This window comes from Monodelphis domestica, chromosome 7, assembly GCF_027887165.1.
Source record: "Monodelphis domestica isolate mMonDom1 chromosome 7, mMonDom1.pri, whole genome shotgun sequence".
NCBI classification, from domain to species: domain Eukaryota; kingdom Metazoa; phylum Chordata; class Mammalia; order Didelphimorphia; family Didelphidae; genus Monodelphis; species Monodelphis domestica.
In genome coordinates, this window is record NC_077233.1 from 157,109,861 (window position 1) to 157,125,839 (window position 15,979).

The 15,979-nt window shown below is 35.2% G+C and overlaps 1 protein-coding gene across 1 annotated transcript in view; it reads right to left on the reverse strand.

Annotated features, from left to right (window-relative positions):
- Positions 1 to 15,979, reverse strand: part of COL15A1 (collagen type XV alpha 1 chain) — a 224,381-nt gene that overhangs the window by 40,144 nt on the left and 168,258 nt on the right. The window contains exons 26-27 of the mRNA XM_007499019.3: positions 8,010 to 8,078; positions 7,855 to 7,896 (exon numbers count right to left, since the gene is read on the reverse strand). Of these exons, the coding sequence (XP_007499081.2) occupies positions 7,855 to 7,896; positions 8,010 to 8,078 (111 nt within the window). The remainder of the gene's footprint in view (positions 1 to 7,854; positions 7,897 to 8,009; positions 8,079 to 15,979) is intronic.

The following is a 15,979-nucleotide window of genomic DNA, read 5'->3' on the forward strand; positions in this document are numbered from 1 at the left end:
AGCATAGAGTTCAGGCTAATTGCATTAAACTTTGAAACTTGGGCCTCTCTTAGGCACTTGGGAACACTGGAGGGGGAGGGGAGGAGTGGGGATTATTGTTCTGCATTTCTGCTATCCGGACAAAAATGTCCTCGCCCTTTTTGATATAATTTAAAGCATTTGCCTTCATCTTTTTGAAAGCCAGGGCAAACCTTTGACCATCTACAATTTTCTGTTTCCTCGTTCCTCAGTGTTTTCTCATTACATCATTGACACTGGTTCAGTAATCACATCTTCATACTTTGCAGGATGGAGACTGGAATTTATTTAAGCAGGCATTTTCTTACTATCTTTCCACTTAACATATGTTTCGATTTCTTTATAAACATTCTTTGTTTGACTTTTTAAGTATAAAGAGAATTCCTTGAGTTAGGAAAAGGTAAAAAGCAAAATGGGCTTGTTTCTGCTTTCTCTCATCATTAATTAATTAATCATAATAATGCCAAGCAGTGAACTGATATCAACTACCTCATTAGACTTAGCTCTGAATGTCTTTTCAGCATCTGAAAATTCAAATTTACCTTCAAAAAGTTGCAGGATATCAACTCATCAATAAACATTTATTAAGCAATCAGAGATATGAGATTTTCCAAAAATTCTGAGGAAGTTCTAATATCAGAATCACTTGGCAGTTAGGTAGTACAATAGACAGAGCACTGGGCTTGCAGCCAGGAAGATGTGAGTTCAAATTCTTCATAAGACACTTACTAGCTATGTGACCCTAGAGAAGTCACTTAACCTTTATTTGTCTTCGCTACCATAACTGTAAAGTGGATATAAAACAGTACTTGCCTCACAGGGTTTTTATGAGAATCAAACGAGATAATATTTGTAAAATACTCAGGACAGTATCTGGCATATAGTAGGTACAGTATAAATGCTAATTTCTTATTCCCCACCCCCTTCCACTGGAGTAAGAGCATGAGGACTTTCAGTTGTGAATAACTCAAGATGTTAGAATTATTTGATTATGAGCTTTGGTTTGTTTTCTAGAAGGTAGGTCACTCTGCTTTTAAAATGCAACTTACATTACCTATCTCTGGTTTGCTCTCTCATTTTCTTACTGCATTTCCCAAGACAGCACATATGTAACTAGGGGCACCAAATGAAGATTGGTATTTAGTTGTTTATAGCATCTTGAGGTTGTCTTTGATGAAGATGCCCTCATGGTAAAGAAATCCAGATGTTCTGAAATATCAGCTAAAAATTGCCAGAGATTTTAGGAGTCTGCTTGCTTCTCTATCTTTGGAAATATCATAATTACCAACTAGCACCTTTAAAAAAAATTACAGAATCTCAGAGTTGGAAAGGATCTCAGAGTCCATATATTAAAGTTCAAAATGAAACAAAAATCCAATCCATATTATACTAAAGATACATATGTCTCCAGCATATTTATATAACTGAAATATTTATATTTATACAATATATATTGATATCCTCTATCTTTCTAGTATATATAGTTTTATCTATCTCCAGCATAATTATATATCTATGTCTAAAACATTTATCTCTATATCAGGTGTATTTATATATATCCTCTCTATCTAACATATCTATTTTTTATATATGTATAATCAGTCTTTACATATATCTAATATATAATCAGAATATTTATATATTCTATATATGTATATATAAAACATATTATGTTTATGATATTAAATATTATAAACACAATAATAATCAATAGAAATGTAATATTATTAAATATATAGTTATTTTAAAAACAGTGGTAGCAATTATGATCTTAGACAAAGTAAAAGCAAAAATAGATCTAATTAAAGAAGGAAAGAAACATCTTGATAAAAGGATCCATAAACATGAATATTCATGCTAAACATATATGTACCAAATGATATAGCATCCAAAATTTTTTCACCTTCAATAATAGTTCATTTTTTCCTAATTATATGTAAATACAAATTTAACACATGTTTTAAAAAAGTTTTTAGTTCTAAATTCTCTCCCTCTTTATGTGCAACTATTCAAAACATATTTCTATATTAGTCATCTTATGGAAGAAGAAACATATTTTTAAAATCCACAAAAAAAACAAGATAAAAAATAGTGTAGTATCCAAATTTTCAAAGGATAAGTTAAGTCAATTACAGAAGGTAACAGACAGTAAAACTACATTAGTAGAGGACCTGAACTTTTTTCTCTCAAAACTATATATCTAACCAAAAAAATAAACAAGAAGGTAAGGAGATGAATAGAATTTTAGAAAATTAGATATGATGGACTTCTGGAGAAAATTGAATGGGAATAGAAAGGAATATACCTTTTTCTCAGTGATACATGGTACCTACACACAAAAAATTATCATGTATTACAGGGAATGAATACCCCACAACCAAATTCAGAAAAAAAAATTATTAAACGCATCCTTTTAATATAATAAGGCAACAAAAATTACATTCAATGAAGGACCATGAAAAGAGACTAAAAATGAAATGGAAACTAAATAATCTAATCCTAAAGAATGAGTGGGTTAAAGAATAAATCATAGAAACAATAAATAATTGCATTAAAGAGAATGAAAACAATGAGACAAAATTCCAAAGCTTATGGGATGCAGTGAAAGAAATTCTTGGGAAAAAATTTATATTTCTAAATGGTGACTTTGATAATATAGTAAAAAACAAACAAACAGATCAAGGCGGGAAATGAAAAAAAAAATCAGAAAAAGAACAAATCAAAAACCCCTATTTAAACACCAAATCATAAAACCTGAAAATCAATGGAGAGATTAATAAAATTGAAAGTAAGAAAACCATTTAATTGCAAACAAAACCTTGGAGCTGATTTTATGAAGAAAAAAAAGACCCAATAATAGACAAACCATTGGTTAATTAAATTTTAGAAAAGAAAGGAGAAAATCAAAATTGCCAGTATCAAAAATTAAAGGGATGAATTCACAACCAATGAAGAGTAAATTAAATAAATTATTAGGATTATTTTCTCCAATTATAGTCAGATAAACCTGATAATCTAAGCAAAATGGATTAATGTTTAAAAAAATAAATTGCCTAGATTAAAAGAAGAAATAGAATATAGAATTTTATTCTTAAGAGCTGACTTCCATGTAGAATTTTTTTCTCACAGAATTTTCTCTATCTTTTTTCAGCATCCTTTGAAATCTGTTCTCTCAAAATATAGAACACATGACTATTCTTGGCTCGCCTCTCTTCTCTCACAAATTCTAAGATGAAATGGTCACTTCCCCACAAGGTTCAAATCATCTCCATCCTAACAGATAGTTTTTGCCTGCCAGTGAGAATCAATTCAGAATAGTAGTTTTCCTATTTCTTCCTCTACCTTTTGAAGGATAAATCTTTTTTAAGGTAAGCCAAGAAATTGTTAGTTACTGTGCTTTTGACACAAAGAGAGCTCCAGCAGGAGCCTAGGTAATTTGAGTCTCCTATCATTACTCTATCATGCCTGCATTTCAAGATTGTGATCTATTTTCCAAACTACTCATTTCTCATTTTAGTCCAAGTATTTTGTAGTGTCTTCTGATGATAATACTGCATCAGTTTCTGCCTCTTTAATTTAATCTCAAACATTTTCCACCATATTCTCTCATCCCTTCTGGTTCCTGGATTTCTTTACATAAATGTATAGTCTTCTTTTTAAAAAAAAAAACTCTTACCTTCTATCTTAGTATCAATTTTAAGACAGAAGAGCAGCAAGGGCTAGATAGTCTGAGTTAAGTGACTTGCCCAGGGTCACATAGATAGGAAATGTCTGAGTCCAGACTTAAATCCAGGTCCTCCTGACCCTAGGTCTTGTGTTCTATTCAGTCTGCCACCTATCTGCTTAGTGAATATATATTCTTTTAAAATTAAAAAAATTTAATAACAAATTTCCACATAAGATAAATATATATTCTTAAAATACAGTGTCACTTCTTATCCTCCTCACTTTTGCCCCACTTACTTTATTGAATAAGGTATATCTACTTAGAGCTACATTGCAGGCATAGGTCCTATTCCTGTAAGTCTTAATATTACAGATAAAGTAAAATTCATTTGTTTGTATTAGACTTTCCAGTTCACCTTGTTATCTATACTTTGTGCATGAAAAAAAATATTAAGCCATAGATCATCAATTTTTTAGATGTTCTTTACTCTGAGTTTCTGGGCACCTCTCCTAGTATTCTTCTCCTTATATTGTTGCTACTGTGTATGGTATTGTGATAGGAAATTTCCTTCCTCCTTCATTTTTAGTTTTGATTTAATTTTCAAGATTTCAAATAACTACTTTTTTTAGCCAACACTTATTTGATGCACTGCCTCCCTATCTAAGAACCCATCATCCTATATTTTAAGCTGTGGTCCAGAAATCCAAAATCTGTTCTCAGATACAATCTTCTTAACCAACTGTTCACTTCCCAAATCTGCCTTTCTGTTCTGAACATTTGCTTTTCAATGGATAGAGATGATGATAATGCCACCTTATATGCCTATGGTCTTCAGTTTCTCATGTAAGACTTCATATTCCTTAGCAATTCATTATAAATTCCTTCTGGCAATATGGCTTTGCCTAAGTGAACTTCAGGAATGGGCAGTAATCATTAGATGTGACAAGTCTAGGGATGTCTTTTGTTACATCCCAGATACATCTTAGGTGTTAAGTAAATGGGCAGCAAAGAACCACGTGGTTGAATTGAGGTGATGGCTTTTAATTGTAAATGGATAGAATTCTTTATTTCAGTATGTCAAAAGTCATCAATAGCTCCCTAATGCCTTTGAAATAAGTAGCTAATGGTTCTTTTAACTAAGAACCCATTAAAATTATCCCAAAGTATCAGAGAGTGCCCCAGGAGATAGAACATTCTTCATCACTTGTGACTTCAAGCAAATCCTAGATCAATGGTGTCAAATTAAAATTAAAAAAAGGATTCCTATTGGATCCACAAAAAATGGACCATATATTGACTTAGAAAACTTCTAACTAATATCATCTATATTTTTATTTATTTTGTTAAAATTTCCCAATTACATTTTAATCTGATTGAGGATCATTTGGGAGTTTTATGGGTTGGGAGTCTGAAAGCTTTGATCTAGAAGATCATTTGACCAGAATATTTTAGAATCCTCTTCATATATGGGTTGGACTAGATATCATATAACATCCTTTTCTTTCTGAGATTCTATTATTCTATGCAATTAAAATCAGTTTCATCGGAGGTATCTGAGTCATGTCCTGTGGGTTGCTTGAAGAATGCAAAATTCCCTAGTGTAGCTTGAATCAAATTAAAATTAATTGGGAAATGTTTAACAAAATCAATAAAAATACAACATAGATGACATTAATTTGTGCTTTGTTTAGTCAATGCTCCACTAATGCAGAGGACTGTTTCTATTTGAGTCTTACATCACTGACCTATATTATTTTTGACCTGCTATTTATGAAAAAGGAATCTAATTGACTATATTTCTCTCCTCTAGTCAAGGATCCAAAAAAATGAACCTTGCTTGTATAAGCAGCCTGAATTCTAATCACTGGGTCTATTTTAGGGCAAGAAAAGTTCATGTTGTAATTTGCAAATCCCATCTCTTACCTCTTGAACCCAATCTTTAATGATGACATCATTTGCAATTTCTAGCCTTGATAAACACTTTGCTTTTCCAAATCATCTCTTTTCTATTTCTGACCTTCAACTCTAGTTTCAGGGAATCTCCTTAAGTATAACTTCAAATGTTTACTAGCTTCTGAGCTCCTTACTCATTCACATCCTGTAAGGGATGGAGGAAAAGAAAGGAATCTGAATTTTGTATGTATGATGATTTCCCCCTTTCCATTGTGACAAATCTTGATAATCATCAATCTTAAAAATAATGACTAGTTGATTTCAACAATACAACGAAATATCTAATTTAATCTAAAATATCTAATTCAAATGTCATCCTCATTTTACAGATGTGGAAATGGAGGCAAAAGAGGTAAAAGTGTCTTGCCCAAGGTCATATAACTACGAAGTACCTCTAAGCAAGCTGAGACACAAACTCAGATCTCCTGATTGCAAGATCAGTGTTTTCCATTACAATCTACAAACCACTAAATTTAGGAGAGAATCATTGTATTAGGGAGGGCATAGATAGGATGGTACTGTGATTAGTCAAGTCCAGAGGTACCCAAATTTCTGGTTTTACCCTAAATAAAGTTATGATTTCATCAACCCACAAGAATTTGTTAAGTACCTGCCAGACACATAGCTCACCATCTTGCTAAGGCATGGTTTAAAATTTAGGTATTGAGAATTGCACCCCATGGAGTACCTATGAATGGGGATAAGCCAGCAGGGGCCACTCCATACAGTTTGCTAAGGATATTCCTTCTAATTTCCTAGTACAAGTATGGTTTAGCATTGAAGAACTCATTGTTTAATTGTTTTAATCATGCCTAACTCTTTTCAACCCCATTTGGGATTTTCTTGGCAAAGATACTGGAGCGGTTTGCCATTTCTGTCTCCAATCCATTTTATAGATAAGGCAATTGAAGTAGACAATTAAGTGATTTGTTCAGGGCTACACAGCTGGTCAGTATCTGAGGCCAAATTTGAAGCCAAGCAGTCTATCCACTGAACCACGTAGCCACCCTCACTGAAGGGCTTGTGTTTTGACAAAGAAATATACCTCATGGAGATTCAGTTTCCAGAACAATTTGCTGAGAATGTCTATTACTCTGAACAGGAATGAGCATGTGTTTGAATAACCCCAGGTTTTTAATATATGCACATTTGTGGCAAAACCCATCTGGTATAAGTTCACCATTTCCCATTTCTATTAAGTTTGAGGAATGATGGCCATTCTCTTCTACCACCTTAAGGAAAGGATGCTACTTGCTACAGGTGGAGTGGAAGAAGAGAGAGATTTAGAAAATAGAGTCACTTTCTTTTTTAAGATTTACTCTCAGTTTATTCAATAGGGTGGTCAATTAGGGAATTATTTAGTCATCTCCAGGCACAAGTCCTTCAGCTCTGAGCCACACATGCCCACAAATGCTCCCTGGGATGTGACCCATGCTACATTTTATGGCATTTGGATAGCACAACTCAAGCTTATAATGGAAAAGAATTTCTTCCACTTATTGTATGCATGTTCCTGCACTCAGTAAACCATGGATTTTTGTGTTACTGAAGTACCGAGCACTCAAAATGGACACAGGAGTCCATATCCTTTCTTATTTTCCTTGGAATTTTATCAAGTATGTGCCTGTGGCAAGACCATTCATTTAAATCAGTGACTGGTTAGTAAAATTAAACAAGCATTTTGCTATTTCATATATAAACATCCTTACTATTTTACTAGATTATAGACATTTATGAATATAAAGCAGAAAGATGGAATAAAATAATCAAGAATTTTGCCTTATTAATTTAATAGGGAAAATTCTCCAAATTTGTGAACATACCCCTAATCTTTTTATTTGGTCTCTTTATAATTGAAAGCAAAAGAAGAGAGCACAATAAACTATGGAATTTTGCTTTAAAGATTCTGATATAAAATATATCTGCTGAGATTTTCATGTCAGTTTTTAAACCTTTTTTTGGCAGTACTTGCACATATATAAAATTATATATGTATAAATGCCATTCTACATTATCTTAAAAGCTTCCTGCTGCTTTAGGATACATACTGGATGCAAAACATTTTTGAGGCAGACTCCAAATCAACAAATACCGTGAAATAAAACATAAGAGGGCTGAACTATAAGCATGGAGGAGGCCATTTCTGCATTTTTTGAGAGGAGAGTGGAATTCATGCATGGTCAATGCCTGTGGTTAAAAAAGGCAGGTCAACTTACTGGTGTCTTGCAGTGAGGTCTGGGAGAAATTGGGAAAACCGTCTGTTTGAGATCGAGAGGAAAGATAATTCAATGAATACATTTACATACACAACTCAAGTTCTGCTTTAATAAAAGTCAGTGGAGAAGCCAAATGATCTCCTGGAAATACTTACACCTTTGATGTTAATCATAGCTCCTGGTGGTCCAGGAGGCCCAGGAGGACCAGGCAAGCCAGGTGGGCCCTAAGGAGTAAAAGGAAAGGAAATTGATTATTCAAAAACTTCTGGGAGGGAAAGGGGGATTTCTAAAAAGAAAAATATTGAAGAAAGGAGGACTAGAACCAATGAATGTCCCTATGTCCAGGCTTAGACTACAGTTTTAGGAGAGCAGAGGAACTGTCCTTGGACTATTGCAATAACCTTTGAATTGGTTTTCTTGTCTCTAGTCTCTCCTTTCTAACTTCTCCTCTACTCCACTAAAAAAAAAAAAATCAACATTCCTAAAGTCTGACCATGGTATTCTCTTGCTCAAGAAGAATCAATGACCCCCTCTTGTCTTTCAGATAGGATCATAGGATTATTGACCACAAACTGAAAGATGCCTCAGGGGACAGTTAGCCCATTCTCTTCATTTTGTAGAAGAGGAAACTAAGCCTTGCCAAAGGTCACACAGGTAATAAGTGGCAAGAGTGGGATTTGAACCAAGGACATTTGATTCCAAGTTAATAGAATGCAAAGTCTTCTTTTTGGCATTTTAAACTTCACCATCTGTCTCCAACCTATAGCTCTTAAAGCCTTCATTATCCATTTCCAGCCTTGTTTTGTAGCCTGGTTTCATGTTGATCACTCACCTTTGTGCCTTCTAACTGAGATAATCTATTTCCTGCTCCCTATCCATGACACTTGGGGCATCTAAGTGGCACAGTGCATAGAGCGCTGGGCCTGGAATCAGGGAGACCTGAAATCAAATCTGTCATCAAATACTTACTAGCCCTGTGACTCTGGTCAAATCACTTAACCCTGCTTGCCTCAGTTTCTTCATTTGTAAAATGAGTTTGGAAAGCCACTCCAGTATCTTTGCCAAGAAACCCCTGAATGGGGTTATAAAGAGTCAGACATGACTGAAACAACTAAAAAACAACAAAATTCATGCCATTCTGTCTTCCTCCCTCTTATACCTTGGCCCAAGTTGTCCAATCCTTCCTGTCTGGGATGATCTCCCTCTTCACTTTTGCTTTTTGGAATCTTTAGTTCAATTGAACAGAAAGCATTCAACAAACTCATCTCAGGTGCTGCCACCTCCAAGTACTCTTCCTTTACCATGAAATTTATTTGCATTTACTTTGCAATGTTCAAATCATGTTGCTTCCCTCCTATAGAATGTAAACTCCTCAAGGCAGGGACTTTAAAAAATGCATTTGTATCTGTAGGACAGTTCCTGTTAATAAATACCTTTTGAATGGCTAATATGGAAAGATATGTTTTGCACAACACCATATGTGTAATGGCTATCCTAACACTTGACTTCTTAATGGGTCAAGGGAGGATGAGAATTTGGAATTCAGAATTTTTATTTATTTTTAAATTTATTTTAATTTTTTGGAGTTCAGAATTTTTAAAAAGGGGATGTTAATAAATGAATGAATGAATGCTTGTTGAACGAATGATTGGATGATGGAGAAATGAGGGTCCCTTGGCCCTCTGTCTCTGGGCCTTGGTTGGTCCAAACTTGGCTAGCTGATATACTTTAGGTTCTGTGTGTTTTGGGATTAAAGTGAACAGCTAGAGCAAAATTGCCAACTGAAGGATTTCATTTTGAAAAAAAAAAGTATTAAAAATATAAACTAGAGCAATAAATTTCACAGAAATTTCTTTAAATAATTGAAAGAATAGAGTAAACTTCATTGAAATCTGTTAAATATAATTAAAAACATGATCATTGTAGAGTCTTTATCAATTTCCATTTTGTTACAAAATGTTAGAATGAACCAGAAATTGTTACTTAAGTTCCCCTAAAGTTTCCTCTTTCTTACCATTTATTTGCCTCTAATATTGAAATTCTTGGCAAATAAATTGTATTCTTTCTAATATGCATCCCATTTTGAAAAAGTCCACATTTATTTTGCTTTTAATAATTACACAAAAGTTGCACTGATAAGAATAAATGAAAAAAATAAAAAGAAATTTAACTTGTTTTCTAACAGAAAAACAGTAATACAGGGAAATTTAGTTAATTTTTTAAGTGATTGATTTTGGGAATAGACATCATTTTTAAAAGTTTAGTTCAAGAGATTTTTTTTAAGGTAACAAATCTTTTAGAAAAAAATGTAGATAGATAGATAGATATAGATATATATTTAGAGGGGAAATAGAGGTTAACTTCCAGCATAGGATTCCCTAAAGGGCAACTTAGATCTTAAAAAAAATATTTTTAGACAAGAAATAGAGATAACTTTTAGTGTAGTATTCCCCAAAGGGCAGTGGGACTTTTACCTAATAGTTTCTGGGTGGACTTTTCAGACCAGGGTGTGGGTGTGTATGGAGAGGGGAGAAAAGAGGAGGAAAAAGGCATTGAGCAACAGTGGCCTTGGGCTCCTGGAAACACAGCCTAGTGACCCAGCATCAAGGGAATTTTTTAGAATTATGTGTAGGTGTGTTTTCATATGCATAGGATGAGGGGGAGGGCAGAGGAGGGAAACAAGGGAAAAGGAGGGAACAGCAATGACCTACGGACTCTAGAAAAATTGTTTAGTACTTTGGCATCATGAGAATTTTCTGAGTGTTTTTTAAAAATTTGATTTGTTCTGTTTTGTTTTGCAGACAGTGTCTGCTTCTGATTATATCTAAAGATCATTGAGGAAGAAAATAACCCTTAAAACAAATCATTAATTTAATCATGTTTACATACAAAATATTTTCATAGATGAATTAACCTGAAGAAACTGATACAAAAATTCTAACACATAGTTAGACTATCAGGGCTTCACTTAATCCCCATTGCTTAGCTCTTATGGCTCTTCTGCCTTGGAACCAATACACAGTATTGATTCCAAAGTGGAAGGTGTGTTTAAAAAAACACCACAATAATAGTTAGCATTTATAAACTATTTGTTTGAGGAAGGATTCAAACTCAGGTCTTCCTCATTCCAAGTCCATCACTATTCACTACTTTTACCTAATTGCCTAGGTAAAAGATAGGAACAAGGAGTTTCCATAAGTATTTAGGTCCCCTTGGTGTTGCTGATAGTTTGCTAGAGCAGTAGTCTAAAAGTGTGTGTGTGTGTGTGTGGGGGGCATATTATGGTCTCCAAGGTACCATAGCTTGATCCAAAGAAGTGGTTATTAAGCAAACAGAGATGAGGAAGATGAGTCATATCCTCCTTCATTCCCCTAAAACCTTCCACCCAGTTGCAGAATTGTCTCCGACATTAAGTATACCACTTCTTTCAATACTTTCACCATCGGCCACCTACCATATCTGACTTTCCATAGGTACACTGAACAAGGACCTTTAATTATCACCTTATACTCAAACTGTTATAATCACCTCCTAAATGTTCTCCCCATCTCAGTTTTCTTCTCTTCTTCAATCTATCCTCCATGGAGTTGCAAGTGATTCTTTTCTTAAAGTAGATCTAACCATGTCATGTCCCTACTCAAAAAATGCTATGTATCCCTAGAGGATCAAATATTATTTCATCTTTATCTTATTCTCTTAAAATCTCTTTTTGGGGATGTTTTCTAACTTATCTAATATTTATTATAGTATCAAATGCATATAGATATGCATCTCTTAGTGATACTTTTTTATCTGGTAGATGTATATAATTAAAAAAATCAAAATCACCATGTTATGTTGCATTAAGGATGTTCATGATACTGAACTCTAATCTACCATTTTCTCTCTTTTTATATTTCAAGTTTGGTTACATCGTCGTGGTTCCTGATCGCAACCCCTACTTGATGATTTGATTTCTGTGTCTTGATCCCAAACTATTCCCTGTCTGCAATTAGCCTGACTAAGCTGCTTCCCAGACATAAAAAGCCCTTTTAAGTGGTGTAACTAAATAAGGGAGTCCAAAGCAGGAAGTGTTGGGTGGTAGAACAAGTCAAGAGATGTGAGTTGTAGTCCTAGCGCTCTCTCTCTCTCTCTCTCTCTCTCTCTCTCTCTCTCTCTCTCTCTCTCTCTCCCTCTCTGTATATATGTATATGTATGTATATATATATATATATATACATATACACATGTATATATCTATATATATGCCCTTGGACAAGTCAATTAAGGATTATGGGTCTTAGTGTCTTCATCTTTCCAATGAAAAAGGTTCTACGAAATTAATTATAGAGGTGAGTCCAGCGGCCTCTCTGAGGACACGGTCTGTCTGCCCAAGTGTGGTGTCACTTTCGGAATAAGGAGATGAGACACACCGTGCATTCAGCCCACATATGCAGGCATCACACACAGTGCTCTGCCATGGTATTATGGTACATTTATTATATAGGATTTTTGGTACACACACATAATCAATTCTCTACGTATGTGACATTCTACAGTTTGATTGGATATTATCAAATCATCTAAACAACACTCTTATGATGTTACTACAACAAAGAATTCTGTGATCATTTCCTAGGTTTCTACAACACTCTGTGATAGCATGATTAATGTGAATAAAGTCATTTGTAGGTTAGTACCCCTTGACCTGCTGAGAGGATCATTGTGCTTTTGGTCAGCTTTCACTATCCATCATAAATGCTTGGGAGATGAACAACAAAACACATTTGTATCTAGGTGTGAGGACTTAAGGTAGACCAATTTTGGGATTTTCCTCAATTTACAAGTTCAGTTTTTCTTGTGTTACTTTGAAGTGCCTAGAAATGCTGCTTGACTTCTGTTCCAACAAATTGATTCAAGTGTGGTAACTGCAGGACAAGTTTCATTATAGTACTCAAGCTTTTGGCTGGTGTTTATTGTAGGGCTTTGGAGCATGTCTTGTGCTTGAGAAAGGAGGGGTCATGGGCAGTAATCTTTGGACTTTGATTCTGTAATTGCAATCTTTTGGGGGTAATAACCAAGTAGGTATATTTATTGATCCTATAAGTATTTGCTCTCATATTATTTCTCCTGTATTGGGGAGAGAATAATAATCATAACAAGTCCACTAGTGGGGAAAATTTAGGGAAAGAAGTCACAAAGGGGGATCAGCAGGGGGCCCTCATTCTGGGGTCTGCTTTGCTGACCTTCCTTCCTCAGACTGTGACTTTGTCAATCTGGTGCAGTATGATGGCCTCTGGCAATTAATAAATAAATTTTGTTGTCCAATGATTTTCATCTAAATTTAATTTTATTTTAGAGAATTTGAAAAAGAGATATGACCCCCAATAAGATACAATAAATTTCAATTTTAGGGGTTCTATAGATATACCAATGGAAGCTTCAGTCAATTTGTCATCCTCATTATGTAAAATTAATACAGAATCACATACTGCATTACCCACTTTGGTCATTTAAAGGGAATAAAATTCTGAATGTAAACAATTTAAGCTAGTGTATAAATCTGCTAATTTGATAGATATATATTTATATGTGTAAATATATATGTTTTCTAATTTTGATCAAAGTTCAGGTAGAAATGATGGGGAAATAGATAAAAAGTACTACAGATTAGTGGCAGAGCACAAGCAGAGTCAGGTATTATCAAGTTGGAAAGATATCAATGGGCCCACTGATTGCTTGTCTCTTATCCAAAGACCAAGTGAAGTCAACAAGTATTCATTAGTTATTAATTAATTAGAACTAGCTTCAGCATTCTCAGAGACTGTGTTGGACTTTTTTGGTCACAAAAACTCTCAAAGATTTTCTATTAATTTGTTAAGAAATTTTGATTTGCATTGGTTTGGGAGAGGGGAGGATGGGAGAGTCCCAGAGTGGCATTCCTTGAAATGCAAATCAGTATCATCAATGTATACTACCTCCCTTTCGAAATCTTTCCTGAGGCATGGAAAACCCAGTGGAATTGTGTGTCAGCTATAGGAAGGGGTGGGGGGGAGGGGAGGGAGAGAAAGAATATGATTCTTGTAACCAAGGAATAATCTTCTAAATTGACTAAATAAATTAAAAAAAAAGATCTGGATTGGAATTCTGACTCTTCTACTTTCTGGCTATATGATCTAGAATATGTCACTTTAGCCCCACGGTTTTCAGTTTCTTTCCCTGTAAAAATGAGAGAATTGGTTTAGATGATTTCTGAGATCCTTTCTACCCCCTGAATATATGTTCTATGAAAGTAGGAAATAATAAATGAATTCATACTATTAAAATAGTTAGTTGAAAGTAAAACCTAATATAAGATCTTAGATTTAGAGGTAGAAAAGAACTTGAGAGCTCACCAAAGCCAGTTCCCTTTATTTCAAGGTGAAAAAGGAGGGCCAGAGTAATTAACTGGCTTGTCCTAGTCATATAGGTAATAAGTAAGAGACCTAGGATTTGAACCTAAGTCTTCTGACTTCCAGTCCAGTTCTCTTTCTAGTAGACTGCTAAGCCTTACATACATTGGAGAGTTGCTAGAGCAATCAAAGTCTCCTTCAAACACACAACTGGGATCGAAACATCAGTTTACTCTTTTATTGTTTGTTACTCAAGTGGAAAAGATCATAGAGTACTAGAACTATAAAGGGTACTGATTAAAATAAAAACCTTGGAAAGGACTACATGGGATAATAAAGTGAAATGAGTAGAAACAGGAGAACATTATACACAGCCACAGAATTAATTCTGGAAGAATAAATTGTGAATGTTACTTCCAGAAGGTGAACAGAAAGGTGAAATATGAAAAGTTTCATTTATTGGTTTAGATTTGGCACTTCGAGGATGTGATGTCTTTAGTGATATGGGGATGGTGGGAAGGGACTGGGACACTAGTGGACAGGATTTATTATGTAGACGTGAAGAAAAGTAAGCTAAACATATGGGAGGATTGTGATTTCATTCCTGCACCATCTTCTTTTTCTGTTATGGAAATGCTTGTTTCACTTAATTTTGTAAATTTGGGATAATCGAAAAGGGATCCTGGACCCTATTTTGATGAATAGTTTCATTTTTGGTTGGGATCTAGGAAGTCAGAGGCGCTTTCCAATCAATGGAACATTTATTAAGTGCTTCTTGCATGCCGGGCACTGTGCACTAGGAACGATGGATACAAATTAAAGATGAGATTGTCCTGCCCTCAAGAAGTTTATATTCTCCAAAGGAGGGCAGGGAGAAATATACAGCCACAGCAAATAGGCAAGAAATATCGAATGAACACAAAGCAAAATAATGAAGGAGCTAAGATGCAGAGGGCTGAAAGAACTTGCCTGATGCCCAAGCACTTGGAATTCGAGTTGCTCAGTCCTCTCAGGAGAGAATAGATGTGTGGGGGTCACTCAGAAAAGAGTGAAATTCGTTTTTAATGACATGGAAGACTGCTTTAAATTGGTTCCCAGGGTTCCACTACGCTGGATATCATCCCATCGAAAGCTCATTCTCTGAATGGAAGTGGGGTCACCTCAGAGAGCCGGGGATCACAGGGCTTGACAGGAGCCAGGAGGGCAAAGAGCTGGCAATTGTCTTTTTACCAGAACCAGCAGAGGGCAGCAGAGAGCCACCTGAATCTGGGTATGAATGGAAGCCAATCTTCTCCTCCTGGGGACATACTCTGGACTAGGGCAATGGTAAAGAAGAAATTGGGAGACCAGCTATCCTGGGAATACGGATGGCAAGCAAGAGGTGGAGTATTTTACTCAGTGATCAAAGCTAAGAGGAAAGTCCAGAGAGTTAAATTTGGCCCAGGAACAGGCAGAAGCAATGAGAGTAAGCTGTTGAATGGGCAACTCTATTGGAACTGACACAATTCTGCAGGTGGTCTCTTGGCACCAACCCCCCTGATCTTTAAAAGGACATCCCCCAGCTGGTCCCTGATACACAGCCAGGTTCTGACAGGTTGCAAAGAAGGTCCTTTTTGCTGACCTAAAATGCCTATGTTATTTATGGTTGGAATGCAATCCAAGGCGGAGAATGCCAAAACCAAGCCATTAAGGCAAATAGGGCTGCAGAGGAGGAGAAGTGATGGTTGGGGAAGGAAAGAGGGCATCAGGATTTG